Raw genomic sequence first — 15640 nt, 5'->3', positions numbered from 1 at the left:
GAAACAAGCAGAAAATGATCAGCTATCGAACATCACCGTAAGAATGCAAACAAACACGCCTTTCACCTCATACAACAAGACGACGACAAAGTTTAGCTTGGTGTGTCGAAAGGGACCTCGAAACAAACCATGTTGAGGCCGCTGACGAGGTGTAGCTTCAAATCTGGAGTTGGCCTGGACCTGAATTTGGTTCGTTATGCTTCTGCTACGTCTGTGAGGCTGTTGCTGCTGTTGTTGTTGTTGTTGTTGATGATGATGATGATGATGATGATGATGATGATGATGATGATGATACAAGGCTCGAAGACGAGAAGCTTCTTGCTCCAATACATCATGCTGAACTGTGCCATTCAAAAACAAAACTGTGATACTTTTGCCACATCACTTCTCAGTAGGTGAGTAGTAGTCAAAGAGATTGACAGTTTTATAAAGTACAGAAAGAAAGATGGTGTTTTTTCTTCTTCTTTTTCTTTCCAACACTTTCCACAGTTTGTCACTGGCAGCAGCTAAAGACTCGGTTGTTCATAGGTTTTTAGTTCTCTCTACAGCTTGTTTGTATACATATTTAAGAGTCAGTGGTGATTTGTATACATATCTATTAGTCGAATCCTTGTCTGAAGAGCACTGCATATGACCAATAAAGTCCCAACTCTAAGATCAAAAGCATACCGCCGTAGATGAACCTGCATGTACAAGCTCGTCCTTCACCGATGGAGGACTACTACTTGGATGGGCAATCATGTTGTTGCCGAACTGCGAGCCCATACTTTGTGAGTTCCTCCAACTGAATTTACATCCATTTGATGAGATGCGCGCTGCATGTCCTTGAAATACTCAACTTTCTGAGATCCCCATGAAGGAGCTGCAGTTAAGGTGCAGTGCTTGTTACTCTCATGGGCTGTGTACCAGCTGCGTTCCATGAGAAACCAGACGTCTCCAAGTGTGCAAAAGAATCACTCGTCGATGAGCGCCTATGAGTGCCTCTCGTCACAGCTGTCTCGGGTTCATTAAGGAGGTCATCAAGCCATGAAGGCTGTTCCTCAAGATGAAAGCCCTCGGACGCAGCACGGTGATGCATCGTCAACCCTCTTTTATATGGCTTATCAAAAAATAATAAAATTTAATGAACTAATATATTGTTGAGATAAAGTGATATAAGAAACACTTTTAACTAAAAGATCAATTGTCGTGCTAGAAGATAGTCGAGCCAATAAATTAGACATCGAGACGTGCTTGAGATTGAACATTGTACCGAGGATAGAGCAATGTCTCGAAAGATTCAATGATATATCAATAGTTACAAAGATGTGCTAGAAGCTATGATCGAATTGCTACCGCTTGAAGCATTCCGTTAATAGGGCCAATGAGGGACCTCATCATACTAGTCGATGATATGATATAGAGACATCAATAGTTATGGATCTCACCAAATAGATGACCCTACTCAACACTCCCTACACCTTCATTTATTTACCAATATCATAATACTTCAACAAAGCATTAAGATATTACCATCTGAGCTCGACAGATCCAATACACAGAAGAGAGAGATAGATAGAGAGAGAGAGAGAGAGAGAGAGAGAGAGCAAGCCAGGAGATGTGAATGCAAAGGAACATAGACAAGTTGTGGATTCCACCACAACCAAAATGGACTCATAGTGGGTTTGGCTGAAGCCATTTATTTCCGTGACCCCTGACTCCGGCTGCCAACCGATCAATCTTTTTGAGGGGTTAGCAAATCAACTTGTTGGTGGACAAAAGTTATGGCATTTATTGGTCAACACACTGCAGCTAAGAGAATATCTCACATTTTTCTCATGAAGCATTCATTTGTGCACAACTTCTCATTGTCTTTGCTAGAAAGTAGCAACTACAAACCTCGAATTGTGTGAGTACCAGAAACAAGCAGAAAATAACTTTTAAAGTTTAGGTGAGTTTAAGAATCTTTCTTTCTTTCTTTCTTTTTTCCAACCCTTGCAGAAAACTTTCATGAGAGCCACACTGAATGAATGAATTAAAGTTTGTCATAGTCTCCTTTCACCAACATGACAACTAAGAATGAGTTGACTTGTGGTGGATAAATGGAGCAGCCTCCGATCTGCTTCCTCTTTTAAGCCTTAGCTGTCTCCATTTAATAATCAACTATCACCCTTAGGAGTGCACACCTTTTCACAATAGATTGCTGGCACTTTTTTTTTCTTCTTCTTCTTCTTCCTCCTCCTCGAACATCAGCAGAATCAATATGTTGGAGCTGTGGACTAATTTTGTCAACTCTCACCCTTTTCCATTTCTATTCTGAAAAAACTGGTAAACCCAGGCAGATATCTACACCAAAAGATTTTGCCACCTTATTCACCTGGTGCTGTTATATAGAATTTTATGAAGAACAACACTCCAGGGAATGTCTACTTTGTTATCAAAGTAGTGATCAGTAAACAACAAGAAGCTTTGATTTACCAATTATTTAGCTTAAATTTCTTTTCGTTATTAAGTTGAATGGATAAAAAATTATGTGCAATTTGAGACCCAGAGCATGTTACTCACAAGGCCATAAAATTTCTCTTTGAAATAAAAAAAAATGATGAACCTTGAATTTATAACCTTTCTATTTTTTCCATTTTTTTTTAAATTTGAGAATGAATAGTATATAATATAAGATTGACTTTTTTTTAAAAAAAATTATTTTTATTTTTATTTTGATTTTTTTCTTTTCTAATTCTACTTCAACGGGGAATCTCGTGCATTTGGTTTATATTTTTAAAATTCTACGTATCAAATTAGTAATTTACAACTTCTTTTTAACGATCTCAATAAAAAAAAATAAAAAAGAAAACCAAATCTTGCCGCTCGAAATCAAGTCAACGCGGCAGGCGAACACGCCATGAGTGCCAGAATCCTGTCCCGTTATTTGACCATTCCGAACCGGAATTTCTACAGAATCCGATATAATGGACCGCTACCTAACAATCCAGCAGCTATCCGAAAACTTTTCATCCCATTCCCGATTGCCCGTTTTCGTACCAGCCTTTTTGTTCGACAAATTATCCGGATCTGCGTGGGTCCCAAGTTTTGATCAAACAGTGGGTAATTTAGTTTTGCTGTCAATTTATTATGTGTTAAAGGAAGTTCCTTTTCAATAGGTTAAGACGCTTTTAAATGCTCGCCTTCGAAGCCAATGAGTCTTGTCAACCTTTCGAGCTCTTTCTTCGAAGTGGGGATTCGCTCCTCTCTCTCTCTCTCTCATCCCTCTTGCGTTCTCCCCTTTCGAAGGCGAGGGGTGCTTCTTTAGTCGTCGAATCGAAGGCGGATTTGCACTTCTTCCGATCGTTCTCCGCAGCTGATGGGTTCCAGGTAAGAATTTGCTCCGACATCTCGCTGAGAAAGTCGAGTTTTTGTTCCGGGTTCTGTAAGAGCCCGATGACAGGGGATTTGCTCGTTCTTTTCATTTTCATTGTTGTTTTATTTTGAGTTGATTTTAATGGTTTAAAATTAGCCATGATGGGGTTTCATCCATAAAGGAAAGTTTTTACTTCTTTCTTTGTTGGGGATGGCAAGCGGTGTGCAAGGTTTGCTTCTTGTTATCAGCTATGCACGCGCATTGCTGAACCACCAAACAGTGAAAAGATCATTTTTGGTGTTTAAGAGGTTTTGATGTGCGTCTGATCTGTGTCTGGCTTATTTCCGAAATGTAGTAATTGCATTCTTTCGGTTCTTCTAGAAATTGTAATTGGCTGAAGAATTAATTTTTTATTTAATCAAAATATAGCATGTATGACATCCTCGACTAGCATTGGCTTCTCTTTCCTTTTCTTTAACCAGTGCAGTATTCTTGATTTTGATCATTGTAAGTGGTAACATTTGTCGTGCTTTTAATCTTGGACTTGGTTGGTGTTGTTTTTTAGCATGGAAAGTTTTGTTTTGTAATTACTCATAATGAGACATTTTTCATTCTTTTACCAGTCTAATTTGTTGATGTAGTTCACTGAATCTGGATTTCACCTTAGTGGGCTGTCTAATATATAGAGGATAATGCTATCGCTGAATCTTTGTCTAAGTCAGATAGTCTTGAAGAACTGCTTATGTTTTGGCAGTTTTCTCGCTCATTTGGCGCAACTTGTCATGCTGATGAGACATCTCTTTTAATAATCATCTGGATCATATAAAACCATTAATTCATGCCTAGTTTCTGGTCAATGAGCTTAAGTTTATGAATTCATTCATGCCTAGTTTCACATGGTTTTATGAACGAGCTATGGTTTTATATAATCATCTGGATCATATAAAACCATTAATTCATGCCTAGTTTCTGGTCAACGAGCTTAAGTTTATGAATTATTTGGTGGGAAGCTACAGGACACATCTTAAGCTGAATGGAATGAATTTTAGTCTTATGACAAATCCTCTTTGGCTATTTTCACGTGCTCTTAATTTTTGCTGTGATATTAAGTTGTAGAACTTAATTATATTGAATCCAGTCCTCAGAAGTGTACAAATCATTTACACCTCGGATCAAATTCAAATGATTCTTTCTCCTCTGGGAGTGTACTGATTTCTTACTATGATATGAAACCTGTGATTAGTTTTAGAGTGAGATGTTTGATTGTAGAACAGAACACAATCCCAAGAGTACTCCATGAAAGATATTTAGATAACTTTATGATGAGCTATCAACTGAATGTCAATTTTGTCATAGTTATTACCAAATAAATGGTCAAGGCTATGTTTAGACAATGGGGGAACATTCCATAACGCCTACAGTGCAGATAGGTATTACTATCTCTTTAGTTACAACCGAGGTTTATGTCAGTGTGGTAACTCTTAAAACTTCTTGAATGGGAGGAATTTTGTTGAAGTGGGAAATAGCAAGTTTTACTTCAAAGGGAGGATTTCTCATCATTGAAAACAGGAAGACAAGACAGCCCTTGTAGGCATATGTACTAACATTAATGCAGTAATATTGTCCGCCCATTTGTATATGACTATAGATATACATATGTGATCTGACTGGCTGCTAGATTACTTCTCTGTCATTCTTCACTTCTTGAACTAATTCAAAGCACATTTTATAATAGTTAAACCAAGTTTTCTTCATACATGGAAAGTACATGCCCTATAATAGTTAAACCAAGTAAAATATTCACATCATTGAGATGGGGTACAAATTTAATAGAAGTTAGTTCAACTAGAATATTTATTATTTGCATCCAGCTTGAATTGGCTAGATCAGTTGGATTTGATTGTGGGATCAGCTTGCTTGAAACACTTCGAAATGGACTGTAGAAGTTGGTTAACTTGTCTTTGTCAGCAATCAGCTCACCTATTGGGTCAACCAGTGCCAGCTGAATCTATGTGATGGGAAATAGTTGAAATTGATTAAAACGGCAGAACTTGGTTGGAATGTCCTAGTTTGACCAAGTCTCTACGGGACAAGCTGAAACCTATAACACTAGTAGATGTAGCTATTTTATTATGCACTAAGCTTAATACCTGATTGATGCAATCATTCTATCTTGATTATAGTTTATCTCGATTGATACAATGTGGCTGTTAAATCATTTTATGCATGATTAAAGAATTACAAGCTAACTCATTGCTTATTAATGGGATCTAATAAAGGTTTAGTAGTCCGGGCTTGTTTGCTTTACATAAAAACCAGTACTGTTTTATTGAGTTCTTGGGCATTGATTAAGGCTAAATTCTAGCTTGTTGCCCTTGTTAATATAAAGTTATTAATATAAAGTTAATAGAGAATATAAAGTTATTAATCACAACACAGTAATACTACAACACAGTAGTACATAAAAAGTAAATGTCTTGTTTCTTACAAAACCTTGGAGTTGAGTGCAATAACTTATTCGAGCCAAGGACAAATGGATAAATTAGTTCAACTAGAATATACATTATTTCCAAGTTTAATATAAGTTAGTTCAACTAGAATATTTATTATTTGCATCCAGCTTGAATTGGCTAGATCAGTTGAATTTGATTGCGGGATCAGCTTGTTTGAAACACCTCGAAACAGACTGTAGAAGTTGGTTGACTGGTCCTTGTCAGCAATCAGCTCAAGTTGGAATATGCTATTAACTCTTAGTCTTGAAAAATTCAGAGCTTAATAATTTACTTATATTCAAAAAAAGATGAACCAACAAGAATAACAGGGAAAACATTGTAACCTTTAGATGCTGAGATGAGAAGGAAAATCTCAGTTATAATCATAGTATCACAATAAGCAATGGTTAAAATCAAGGAGACACAGCATTTTTTAATCTATAACAGTAAGCAGATAGAATTATTGAAGAAGTACAGGTGAAAATAAAATAGAGAAGAGGGGATGAAGGTAGAGAAGGCTACTAACCAAATGAATTTTTTTTTTTTAATTCAGTGAAATGATATATGAGATTCTAGCCTGAAAATTAATTTTCTTTTATCTGTAAATTTCTTAAATGATCTAGCTAAGCTAAGCAAACTTATTGGGGAAGACTTTCACATTTTTAGGAAAGTTATAATATCACAATCTTTTCCAAAAACATATAGAGCTTTCTAAACTTGAAACTTAGTAACTAAATAACTTTCTCAATCCAATTCCTACTTAGCCAAATTCAGTTCCTACTTAAGGTGGGAACATAAACTGTGACTTTAAGTAAATGTTGAATTTTTTGTTTGCAAGAGATTTTATTCTAGATCTTCGTCTTTAGGAAAATTATTTTACGAATTGTTACATGTTGTCTATGTCTCAAACATGTACTATGTCTTTTCTGTGCCCTTCTTGCTTTAGTGAATGAACTATACAATTTATCTTTTGTTCTAATCCTTATTGTTATAATTCCAGAGTTGTTCCTTTCAGTAATCCTCGAAACTCTCCTGATGGAGTTCTTGGAAGACTTGGATCTCAAGATACAAGTGGGTTGGTTCTAAATGGAGAAAGATCTCTGCTGATTAGCCATGAACAGAATGGCGGTGTAGTTCCCGTAACAAGTCCACTAGTCAGTGGAAGAAGAGATATCAGCAGGCAAGCCTTATCACTTCTCATAATTTGTTTCTTGTCATCCACATCCCAGTGTCTTTCGTGTTAATTACCAGTTCCTTTTTTTCCTTGACATCTCTTTTAAGTATGCTCCATCTTTCAGATATCTTAACCTAAAAATAAGTATTTGCAACTTGAAGTGCTGAATTCCTGTAGAACAGGAGATTAGGTTTCCATTGTATTTCATCTGTTAAACCTTACAACTGCCTGGTCTGATCTTTACAACTTTGTATTTGATTAATAATTATACTTTTTGACCTTTAAATATAGCTGAACAAAATATTACAAAGTAATAAAAACACAAATTGACTGGTAAGAAGTAAAATAAGTCAACATATATATTTGTTCTAGTACCCTGTCCTTTTTTATCCTAGTATTTTGATTGATTAAGGTTCAATCTTACAAGTGAATTTATGTTTCATGTCCACCTTGTTATTACTCATGTGGCTTGTCTATTTTATATGAGAAGGACTATCTCTACGAGGTCGAGCAGTTTTTTTGTTTTAGACAAAAAAGATCTATTTTACACTGTTATTGTTGATGAGAATACTTTGAAGAATTTTCAACATATGTACTGATAGGCTGATAGCTAGATATCAGTTAAGCAATGAATTCTGACTTTAGACTGTTTCCCCATACGTACATTCTGGCTTTTTCCCCTTTGTCTTATATTCAGTTTTTTCTCCACACTAATTTTTACATTGCTGTTTCACTCAATATTAGAGTAATCTTACGAACCAAATACTGTACATACTTATTACCTTCTAAGCTTACATTTTGTCTTTTGCAAATGGAAGACATACACTATTCATTAAGCATGTTATTGCCTTTTATTTTCATGTTATTGTGCAATGTGGGAATTATATTGTTTATGTCAGATAATATTAATATAAAAATACTATCCTTCGCTCGATTGTCATAAGATTGATTAAAGGGTTAACTCAAGGTGCAAGAGACTTAAGTTGTACATCATGCTACATATAAAGTGTACATCTAATTTCGTGGTTGCATTTAGAGCTTGTGGATACCACCTATGTGTATGTTTTTTGTATAATCTGGAAAGTAATTGAACAAAAGCTTGGTGTTTTTTGCTTCTCTCATTTCATTAAGCATGTATTACATTATAGCCGTCTCTTTCTTTGATCCTATCCATCTATCTATTAATCTGCTAAATTATGTGTATTGGCTTTTTGCAATGCCTCCTTTTATATATATAGGTCGATGGCTGGATTAAAATCTTTTCGTGATGTTGAGATAGACTTGGAAGATGGTAAAGTTGAGAAAGATAGGGATAATATTTTACGTGGCTACAAACCTATAAAGCTACGTAATCAAGCTCTTCTTTCTGGTCTTGCATACTGCATATCATCATGCAGCATGATACTTGTAAACAAGTTTGTGCTGTCAGGCTATGATTTTAGTGCTGGAATATCGTTAATGCTTTACCAGGTGAGTGGCAATCTGTATTCTATTTTGTTCTTCTAAATCACACCTAATGAACTATAATGTAATACATTATCCCAACATTAATGGTCTAGAATGACTAACAATTTGATGCCTTTTTTGTTTGCAGAATCTTGTTTCAGTAATTGTAGTTTCCATTTTGAGTTCATCAGGTGTAATATCAACAGAACCTCTCACATGGAAACTAATCAGAGTCTGGTTGCCGGTGAATGTTATATTTGTTGGGATGCTTATCACAAGCATGTTTAGGTATAACAAGTTTCTAGAACACAGATTTCTTTACTCTTATCCTTTTGGATAATTCCAAGATTTACTTATGTCTTGAATTTTACATTTAAATTAATGGGCTTAACTATTAAATTAGAATGAAAATGATATGACTAGTCTTAGTGAGAAATGCCAATCAATTCAAATTTACGTCCAAATTTTCACAATCTGCTTGTAATTTTAGGGCCTTTTCTACTTTTATTTGGATAGGTACTTCATGTCGCGTTTGCTTGAACTACTTGCACTTTGTACTGAAGTGGAGGAAAATGAACCATCAAAGCATTCTCTTTGTTTAAAGTTGAAACATGATTTAATAAGTGTAGACTGTGAGAGAACAAATTTAGGAATGCTAATCTGCTTATAGATTTCATGCCTTCAGAGCTACAGGAAGCTCTTCACAAAATATTTTTCTAATATCAAGGCTGTGATATGAGGCAGAGAAGCTTTAGGTAACAGCTATATTCTTTTTGGATAGATGGATCAGTGAGATCTGTTTGCTAGCAGCCAGTGAAATTATGCCAATGAGTTTTTTGTTATGCTACCAAGCCATTTTAGAGCAGAATATACAGAGGGCTCCTCACTTCTAAGAAATCTTGTTTCATGTCTTTGTTTCTTGTCATAATATTTATCATCGAACAGCTTTTTTTCATGCCAATAGATCTTGCAACTATATACTCTTGAGATTCAAAGCAAATTAGGGTTCAATCAAACAATTAGTTTTGAACTTTTCGGACAACTGATGATAATATGGATTGTCAAGGTGTCAATGACTCAATAAAGTCAAAAATCATTTACTCTGTGCTTCTTGGTTTCTCCATTTCTTTGTTATTTAGTATGTTTAAATATGCCAATTCTGTTATATGCCTTTGTCAGTTTGAAGTACTCTCATTTAGTCCTTGTTTTTGTTAGTCTAATTTATACATTTCTTAATTTATATGTAATTCATCAGTCTTGCATATGGCATTATAATACTTTTGGAGTGCTTTATTTCCCTACTTGCATAAGCTATAAACCACAACTTCATCACATATGACTGACTATATGGAATACTACATTCTTGTGTCATCAAATTCTTTCTCGAATGTTGCTCAATGAATGCTTTCCATTTGCAGCTTAAAATACATCAATGTTGCCATGGTAACAGTTCTTAAGAATGTCACTAATGTCATTACTGCTCTGGGGGAAACATATCTTTTCATGAAACATCACGACAAAAAAGTGTGGACAGCCCTGTTCCTAATGGTACACTCCTGTCATGTTTACAAATTTTCAACATTTACTTCAAGAAAAAATACAGTAAATCTGTTGTTGTTCCTTGTTTTGGTAGCATCAACTGATGGTGCATACATCTGCATAAGCTAAGTGTTCTTTATAAATTATTTCAAAAAGAAATTTGGTATGAAGAAGCTGTTTCTCTTTCTGCATTGCTCTTTGGACTCTGAAATATCTTTATTTCAAACAATTGTTAGATGCAAATTAGTACTTTTCTTTTACTACTTAGTACTCAATAGTTTAGCTAATTTTCATCACGTTCATGTCTAAATAGATCACAGTGCTTCGTGCTCTGAGAAAGTCCACATTGATCTTTAGGAACAATTAAAGGCTATTGAGATTTTTTTTAGTTGTGAAGGATTTTGAACTTTAACATTTAGTTTTCTGATTTTTAACATTATCTTGTTTTGCAGATAATTTCTGCGATTTCTGGAGGGGCAACTGATCTCTCCTTTCATGCAACTGGCTATGCATGGCAGATCATAAATTGTTTTCTGACAGCATCATATTCGGTCAGTTGCTTATGTGCCTTATTCTCTCAACATATATGAAGTATCCATATTTTCTGGTTTTGTCAAAAATGAAGAAGTCACATCATATGCTATATAACTTTTCTATCTTATTCCTAAAAAGATGATTTTGTTTGAAGAAGATTTTCAACATTTGTATAACCAAATAGACTTTTAGTGCCAGGAGTTCCTCCTCTTATATTTCTTCTTTTTCCCTTCCACTTTAATTCTATGTTAGTGTCGCTGCAATAAGATGTTGAGATGAATACCTTGGGCTCATTTTGCATTCATGTATTTTGCAAAAGGTAAGATCTCATTATTCGAAAGATAATGTTACACCATATAGTCAGTTTTTGCCACAGCCTCGAGGGTAGAGGTGATTGACAACAAGACTCAGGAAACTATATATTGCATAAGTTCCCACAGCCAGGATTACTCCAGTAAATGCAAGGACATATATAGATTACAATTCAGCTTATCCTTAAAATTCTCCATCTTTGGCATCAGCATGGAGCATCATCCTATCAAGCTCAGGAGGGAATTTGAGATAGTTTTTGGGTTCTCTTGACCAAAGACTATTGTATTGTTCAAAATGGTCTGAAATGAGCAATACATACCGAGGGCTGGTCAAAACTCAAACCAGCCCATCTGCTCGATACACTACATTTGCAAGGTATACTAGTCGGTCACGCCTCACATATATTATTGGATACCTATTTTCTGGTTACTTGATACATTTTGTTTGACCACATTGGAGTCAGCTTGTTACAGCTGCTGACCTATATACCATTTTGGCCCTACTATAAAAGGTGCATATTCTGCAGTCTTTGAAGTGGATCTGTAATTGATTTTTTTTTGCTGGCTATTTTTGTGATATCTAATAGTTGACAAGATGGAAATGCTACATATATATCATAGTTAATTTCATAACAGCATGACATTAGTCTCTTTTATAACACCAAGTTTATTTTATGTTCCTCAATATGAATGACTGACAAATGCAGTTTTATATATCACAGTTAACACTACGACGAGTCATGGATACTGCAAAGCAAGTCACTAAATCTGGAAACTTGAATGAATTTTCGATGGTTTTGCTCAATAACACTCTTTCTCTGCCTTTGGGACTTTTGCTTATATTTGCTTTCAATGAGGTGGACTATCTCTATAAAACGTGAGTGAATAATTCAAGTTGATTATTATAATTTTTACATTATTTTCATCAGTTATACTTCATATATGCTTCTTCCACTTTTATTACTCAAAATAAGTTTATTTTAATTCTATGCTGTGTTACTTAAGCCATTACAAAACAAGTAAACCATTACGAATGACACAGTTAGATTGAATTGAAAAGTCTACTTACCATGGTGGTTAGCAGTAATTGTGTTTCAGCTGAAACACATTGTTTTGGCCAAAGTTTACTGTTCTGATAAGGGAATTACAGATGCAATGGGAGTTCTAGATTATACATATTGTCAAATTAATTGCATTTGATTAACAATACTCCTTTTTTTTTAATTAGAAAAGGGGGTGATGTTGTTATTCCTTTTAACCTTGCCCTTTCCCGTTTGACACCCTTTCTACCGAATTGCAATTTGCAATTTTACCATGAGTTTAACTGCAACCATAGTAAAGACCACAACTGCCTCAAGCAACAGAGGCATCTGATGCCTGAGATAACCGGACACAACCTACTGACATGCCCTTAGTCCCATTACAGGTCAGTTTTCAGGAAATCAAACCAGGTGGTCCTTTTATGTATTTCTCTATGTTCTTTCTTTTCTCTATGTTCTTTCTGGTGATTGGTTGGCATGACCCATGTCGTTAGAACTTAAATGCATGTTTATTATGTTATAAATTTGATATGTTTATAATTCAGAGACCAATTAATCAATATTAACAGAAGAAAATTCAAAGACGTACTCTACTTCAGCAGTGAGGTATAACAATTTGGTAAGGAAAACAAAAGATCTGCAAATATATGTACTTGATGAAAATTTTACAATATATGCAAGAGCTTTAAAATAAAACTGATATTGGTGTTAAAATTTAAATCAATTTACCTTTGAAATATGTAAGACCAAAGAGTTTTTTAACACTTAATTACAACAATAACAACAACAAAGCCGTAAGATCCTAACTATTTGGGACTGGCTAATTAAAAATATTTCACAGGAAATGAACTCAAGTTGGCCAAACTTTGAACTCAAATAACTCTAGCTGCCTCTGTCAACTCATTCAAGTTTTTCAAAACATTTGTAATCAAAAGGAAATGAACCTTATTATATATAAAAAGCAAGAAACAAATGCATAAAACTAATTAAATGTGAAAAGCCTTTTTTGTTGGAACTCAATGTATAACTTTGAAGGTAACCTATCTTTTTCTCCTCTGCACTTAGCCACTTCATCTCTGTAGTACCTAAACTGGCTTGGTGTCACTTTGACAATTTAATCAGAAGAGAATATTGTTCTCTTATCTTGGTTGTTTTAGGAAGGAGGTGATATCTTATGAATTCCTAGTGAATTGGCAGGCCACTTTTGAAGATGCCTATGTTCTGGTTGGTGATAACTTCAAGTGGTTTTTTGGGCCTTGCTATCAGCTTCACATCAATGTGGTTTCTTCATCAGACAGGTGCAACTACATATAGGTATGGTGGAGCAAACTTTAGTTGTCAGATAAAATATGTTGCACTTTCTCATTTTTCTGTTAATTCTATCCTCACACGCAACCAGCGAAGGTTCACATTCATTTGACCATTGTAAGGATATTATTACCTTCACCCTTTTTCTTTGCTCGTCTAGATGAATCAGAAGAGAAACAGTATCAACAATCAACATCATTGAAGCATACTATTTCTCTAGAGTTTGAGTTGCCAAATAAACTGTTAATTCTTCCAAATGATTTGTAGATTTTATGAAATTTAGTCTAAAGTTTTTTTCTTTAGCCTCAACTTCTTCAGTGTTTATGCTCTTCTATTATCCTACTCTTGCTCTGATTCAGCATAAAAGGCAATGTACAAGATCGAGGACAAGTTTCACAAGTTGACCATATACACAGATTGAGGCATCAGTAAGGTGGTAAAAAGTTATTTCAATAAAAGACACTTAGTGGATGAATTAACCAATTCTGAATCTGTAGCTGGTTTATGTATTTTAAGGACAAATAATGTACCTTGCTATCTGGGGGTTAAAATCATATGTATTTTAAGGACACTAGGAGTTGGCAGCATTTGTTGGTAGGTCCTAAAAGTAGGAAAATAATTAGATTAATTTTTTTATGACAGATTGATAAAGGTTCAACATGTTCCATCCTTGGTGGACATGGTGAGTTTGACCTCAAGGCTATAATCCAGCATTCTGTAGCTTCCAAGTAGGAGTGAGTTTGAGCTCAAGGCATTCTATATTTGGGCTTTAAGGAATACATTTGGCAACTTCTTTTGCTGGTTGTCAACAATTGAACATTACCATGCTAGCTGTACATATTTTCAAAAATTCTGAGCAAATCATGACAGTTGTGTGGCTTTTGTCAGCCTTGTAGGATCACTCAATAAGATTCCTCTTTCGATTGCTGGGATCATTCTCTTCAAAGTTCCAACCAGCATGGAGAATTTCTTGAGCATTCTTTTTGGTAGGTTGTCTTCATTTTACGACCCTGCCTCAACCTGTGTGCACATATGCATGTTCTCTAATAATTGATTTGTGTAAACCACGTCTGCAGGCCTCTTAGCAGGTGTATTGTTTGCAAAAGCAAAAATGCGGGATGGATCTCAGTCCTGAGGCAGTAAAAGATGCTCGTCGGACCACAACTTAGATTTGAAAAAGAATTATGGACAATTCAATTAGCGGAGATGCAACTCATATAACATGAAGTGTTAGTGGAACCGAGGACATTATTGATAACAGGGAACGGATACATAGTACAAAGTTCGATACCACTGAAACCTCCTTATCCAAGGTTAAAACATTTTGCATCGAGGAAAAAGGAATTTCACTTTCCTGGAGGTATACATGGTAGATAAATGGGCATTGGTACAGAAATTCTTGGCTACCTACCTCTGCCAATATATATGTAATTTTTTTGGTGTTAGCTGATTTGAATAGGGAGCGCCATTTCGCCTAGTGCCGAGCTCGAAGCCAAACATCACGATGCTACATTAATTATTCTTTTTCATAAAGAATATGCTTCAATAATTTTTATCCTTTCAAGAATAGTTGTTGGTACGAAGGCATGTATGTTGAATCAATAACTAAATTGTCATTCAGCATATAGAGCAGGACAATGTTGAGAGTGTTGTGATTGTTGAGTTGCTAAAGACCCGAGGACCATTGTGCTGATTGTGAAGCTAAAGTATGAGGTCCAAGGATCTTAATACGTGCCTAAACAGGAAGAAAGCAGCAGGTATTGAAGTCTGTTTCTTCATATTGTAAGCATGCTGACACTTGTGCAAGAAGAACTCTTCTTGAGAGGTAACTCTTCTTAAAATTTTCAATCAGTGTTCCCCCTTTCTTTTTTTTTTTTTTGTCATGTTCCTTGGAATAACTCAACAAGACGTTATTAGGGAACTATAAATTTGAACGAAGCTGCTACATCTGTAGTAGTAATTTTTTTGAAGTGAGTATTGTTAAGGATGCGAGATTCTGGTTATTCATACCCACCTAAAACTATATGCACGCTATTTGTCGTAATATATGCATTAATATAGGCGACATTCGGCATCACAGGTCATTAATTTTCCAAGAAATCTGTTTCATGAATATATGGTCTTGTGTTTGGTGAATATATATCCATACGGAATGAAATATTGTTCCTAAATCATTAATTAATCAAAGTTCATAAGTTGGTTTCTAATGGATTTAGAGTTGTTTATATTCCTCATTAATAATATTTTTTAATAAATTTACAATGATATATAGAGATGTCAAAAATATTAGTCTATTCAAAAATATTATAACTAGCAGGCTAATTTCATAAGGATACATAATTGAAACTTTTTTTTATTTTGGTATATGAGAGGGTTTCTTTTGGGTTTTGGGTATTTTACCTCCATTACCATTTTTTTTTTTAATAGACTTGTAGTTTTTCTGGTGGGGTATCAAAATC

The 15640-nt window shown here is 34.9% G+C and overlaps 1 protein-coding gene across 4 annotated transcripts; it reads left to right on the top strand.

Moving 5' to 3' along the window:
- The first annotated feature begins 3170 nt into the window (after positions 1-3170).
- LOC135588842 (GDP-mannose transporter GONST1-like) lies at positions 3171-15029 on the top strand. Of its 4 annotated transcripts, none has more exons than XR_010476500.1 (10): positions 3171-3351; positions 6830-7009; positions 8242-8473; positions 8598-8737; positions 9868-9997; positions 10441-10539; positions 11556-11710; positions 13031-13187; positions 14070-14167; positions 14258-14298. XR_010476500.1 is itself a non-coding variant. In XM_065081185.1 (10 exons), the coding sequence occupies exons 1-10, from the start codon at positions 3341-3343 to the stop codon at positions 14314-14316; spliced, it is 1206 nt and encodes a 401-aa protein (XP_064937257.1). In that variant the 5' UTR covers positions 3172-3340; the 3' UTR covers positions 14317-15029. The 4 variants fall into 4 exon arrangements, 3 of the variants coding, with proteins under 3 accessions (XP_064937257.1, XP_064937256.1, XP_064937258.1); XM_065081185.1 differs by having other exon boundaries at positions 3172-3351; positions 6845-7009; positions 13071-13187; positions 14258-15029; XM_065081184.1 differs by having other exon boundaries at positions 3172-3351; positions 13071-13187; positions 14258-15029.
- Positions 15030-15640: the final 611 nt, after the last annotated feature.

This window comes from Musa acuminata, chromosome BXJ1-8 (assembly GCF_036884655.1).
Source record: "Musa acuminata AAA Group cultivar baxijiao chromosome BXJ1-8, Cavendish_Baxijiao_AAA, whole genome shotgun sequence".
NCBI classification, from domain to species: domain Eukaryota; kingdom Viridiplantae; phylum Streptophyta; class Magnoliopsida; order Zingiberales; family Musaceae; genus Musa; species Musa acuminata.
Note: the sequence above shows the minus strand (reverse complement) of the source record. Positions and strands in the feature narration are given on the sequence as shown.

Excerpts from the sequence above, each read along its gene's own strand:
- LOC135588842 (XM_065081184.1), top strand. Across the intron at positions 8,474-8,597 it reads TATCGTTAATGCTTTACCAG|AATCTTGTTTCAGTAATTGT; the intron begins GTGAGTGGCAAT and ends TTTTGTTTGCAG. Across the intron at positions 9,998-10,440 it reads GGACAGCCCTGTTCCTAATG|ATAATTTCTGCGATTTCTGG; the intron begins GTACACTCCTGT and ends CTTGTTTTGCAG.